Below are 2817 nucleotides of genomic sequence, written 5' to 3' on the forward strand. Positions count from 1 at the left end.
TTGTTTCGTTCTTTTAATCGGTTAGTTTTCTGACACTGATGAAAAAGGTTCTGAAATCCCATTCTCTTTGCTCCGTGGATAAAATCATAAGCCTGCTTTTCCAAAGACACAATTTTGAGATGCAAGAACATTCTCAAAGTTTGATTTTCCAATTGTAAGCTTATCCACAATTTTCACAAGGTAGTGGACCTTCTTTTCAAGGGATTCATAGTTTTCACAAAAACTAGAGTCACACATGCAAGCAGAATTTTTATAAATCAAATTCAGGTTTTCAAAATCTACTTTAGATTTTTCTAATTTTTCTTCCAGTGTTTTAACTCTGTTTTCAAGCCAGTTGTTCAATCCTTTCAACCGGTTGTTCAAGAGAGCCAATCTATTAGCTTCTTTATGTGTTTCATTGAAAGCTTAAAGTAATTGGTAATAGTTGTTACCTTTGATTGATGAGGATGAGCTTACATGGCTTGATGTTGATGCTTTCAAGCATAGATTTGCTTCTTCATCTTTTCAAGAGCTGGAGGAGGATATCTCATTATCATCCCAAACTATGTATGCCTTCTTGGTTTTTCCTCTCCTTTCTCCTTTGAAATCAGCCTTTTCCTTGCTCTCATTGTTAGGACATTCAACTTTGATATGTCCCTGTTTACCACAGACATAACAAGTATATTTGTTAGGATTATAGTCATTTAGCTTATTAGAATTGTACCTCTTTGAAGATTGGTCTTTATTATTTTTCAAGAATTTGCTAAAATTCCTTGACATCAAGCTCATAATGTCTTCATCACTATCACTGGAGTCTTGTTGCCTTTTCTGGTTGGCAGCATTAAGTGCAATACCCTTGTTGTGTTTGTCATCACTTTCTTGGACAACCAACGTATTCATCTCAAGCTCATGCTTCCTTAGCTTACCAAACAAAGAAGCTGCTGTCATGGATGTTAAATCCTTTGACTCAGAAATAGCAGTGATCTTTGCCTACAAAGATCTTTATGTTTAGCTCCTCTTTGTCAAAGTTCTTTCCAAGGCTCATCAAGTGGTTCACAATGTGGGAAAATCTTTTATGCACATCAGATATTGTCTCCCCTTTCTGCATTCTGAATAATTCATACTCTTGGATGAGAGCATGCTTTCTTGCCCTCTTTACATCATTAGTTCCTTCATGTGTGACTTCAAGGATATCCCACATCTCCTTTGCTGAAGTGCATTGTGATACCCTAGAAAACTCATCACAACTCAAAGCAGAGGTTATAATATTTTTAACAATCCAATCAAAGTTTGCTTTCTTGCTATCAGCCTCAGTCCATTCAGATGGAGGTTTATCAATTAAGACATCATCTTTTTTTAACTTGAGGAATAAAAGAACCATTTTCAATTGCTTCCCAAATACCTTTATCTGTGGAATGCATAAAAATCTTCATCCTAACTTTCCAAAACTGGTAATTCAGACCACCAAAAAGTGGTGGTCTATTTATAAAAGCACCTTCCCCAAAAGGTAGTTTATCAACCATTAAAGCAGTTTTAGAAAAAAAATAGAACTTGAATATTTGTCAAGAACCTAACTCTGATACCAATTGTTAGAATTAATGGCCTAAACAGGGGGGGGGGACTTGAATTGTTTGTCAAAAGATTTTCGAAAAGATTGGATAAGAATGAAGTTTTAACAACAATCACAGAAGAAGTAATCAATGAAGCCAATCAAACAAGGTAATTGAAACTGTTTGCAGAATTTCAATCGGTTGAAACTTCGTTTTAATCGATTGTTTATGGCAACAACAATAACAAAATTAAATCAAACAGTTATAAGGAGAGAGAGAGAGAGAGAGAGAGAGAGAGAGAGAGAGAGAGAGAGAGAGAGAGAGAGAGAGAGAGAGAGAGAGAGAGAGAGAGAGAGAGAGAGAGAGAGAGAGAGAGAGAGAGAGATTACACAACCAATTTATACTAGTTCACTCAACCCTGAGCTACATCCAGTCCCCAGAACAACCATTGGGTTTCCACTAGTAACCAATCATAAATTACAATACACAACACCACAAAGAGGTGATCTTGATACCACAAGAACCACTCACCCTCTTTGCCTACACACAACCTTAGTCAGAACACCCTCTAACTTTACTGATTTACACACTTCACAATTACAGAAAAAAGAAACTATTACAAGAATAAGAAAGGAACAGATTACACCTGGATTTACAGGAATCACAGAGCTCCTAAGATCAGATCTTGAACCAATGTACAACTACTTAACAATCTTGCAAAACTTTGATTTGAATCTCTTCTCAAAAACAGTTTCAATCTCACTTTCTTGTGTATACTTGTTGTTTTTGAAATTCAAAGAGAAACCATATTTTTAACTCTTAAAACTAGCCGTTCTAGGAAGTGAATCAAGAGCCAAAACAGTTTTAATCCAACTGAAAACTGATTTAACAGGTTTTTGAAAAATTGTTATAAAATGTGACAATCAACCGGTTGAAATGTCATTTTAACCGATTGAATTGGTTAGATAGTTAGCCAACCAAGTCAAAAACATTTTTGAAAACCTTCAGCCAAGCTAAGTGACAAACAATCGATTATATCGTAGTTTCAATCTGTTGTTTTTCTCTTTGCTTAGAAAAAAACTTTTCTCTTTTAAAATAGATTGAACCAGCTTGTGCAAAGGACTAGGAATGATCTTTACAAGAATTCTAAATACCCTAGACTAAGCTCTTAACCAAAAGTAGCAGAACATCAATCTTCAACACAGATTTGGATCATCAAAGCTTCCATGTTCTACAAAAACTTCCCTCCCTACTCCTCTGACTTCAAAATCTCCTACAAATCTCTCCA

The 2817-nt window shown here is 35.4% G+C and overlaps 1 protein-coding gene across 1 annotated transcript; it reads right to left on the bottom strand.

Moving 5' to 3' along the window:
- Window positions 1-946: 946 nt before the first annotated feature.
- LOC137815959 (uncharacterized) lies at window positions 947-1360 on the bottom strand. The gene has a single exon (XM_068619066.1). It carries the CDS (start codon window positions 1358-1360, stop codon window positions 947-949), a length of 414 nt encoding a protein of 137 aa, XP_068475167.1.
- Between the last annotated feature and the right edge of the window lie 1457 nt (window positions 1361-2817).

Source organism: Phaseolus vulgaris, chromosome 1, assembly GCF_051622355.1.
Source record: "Phaseolus vulgaris cultivar YP4 chromosome 1, ASM5162235v1, whole genome shotgun sequence".
NCBI classification, from domain to species: Eukaryota; Viridiplantae; Streptophyta; class Magnoliopsida; order Fabales; family Fabaceae; genus Phaseolus; species Phaseolus vulgaris.

Coding starts and splice junctions, on each gene's coding strand:
- LOC137815959 (XM_068619066.1), bottom strand. CDS start 1,360: ATGGTTCTTTTATTCCTCAAGTTAAAAAAAGATGATGTCTTAATTGAT.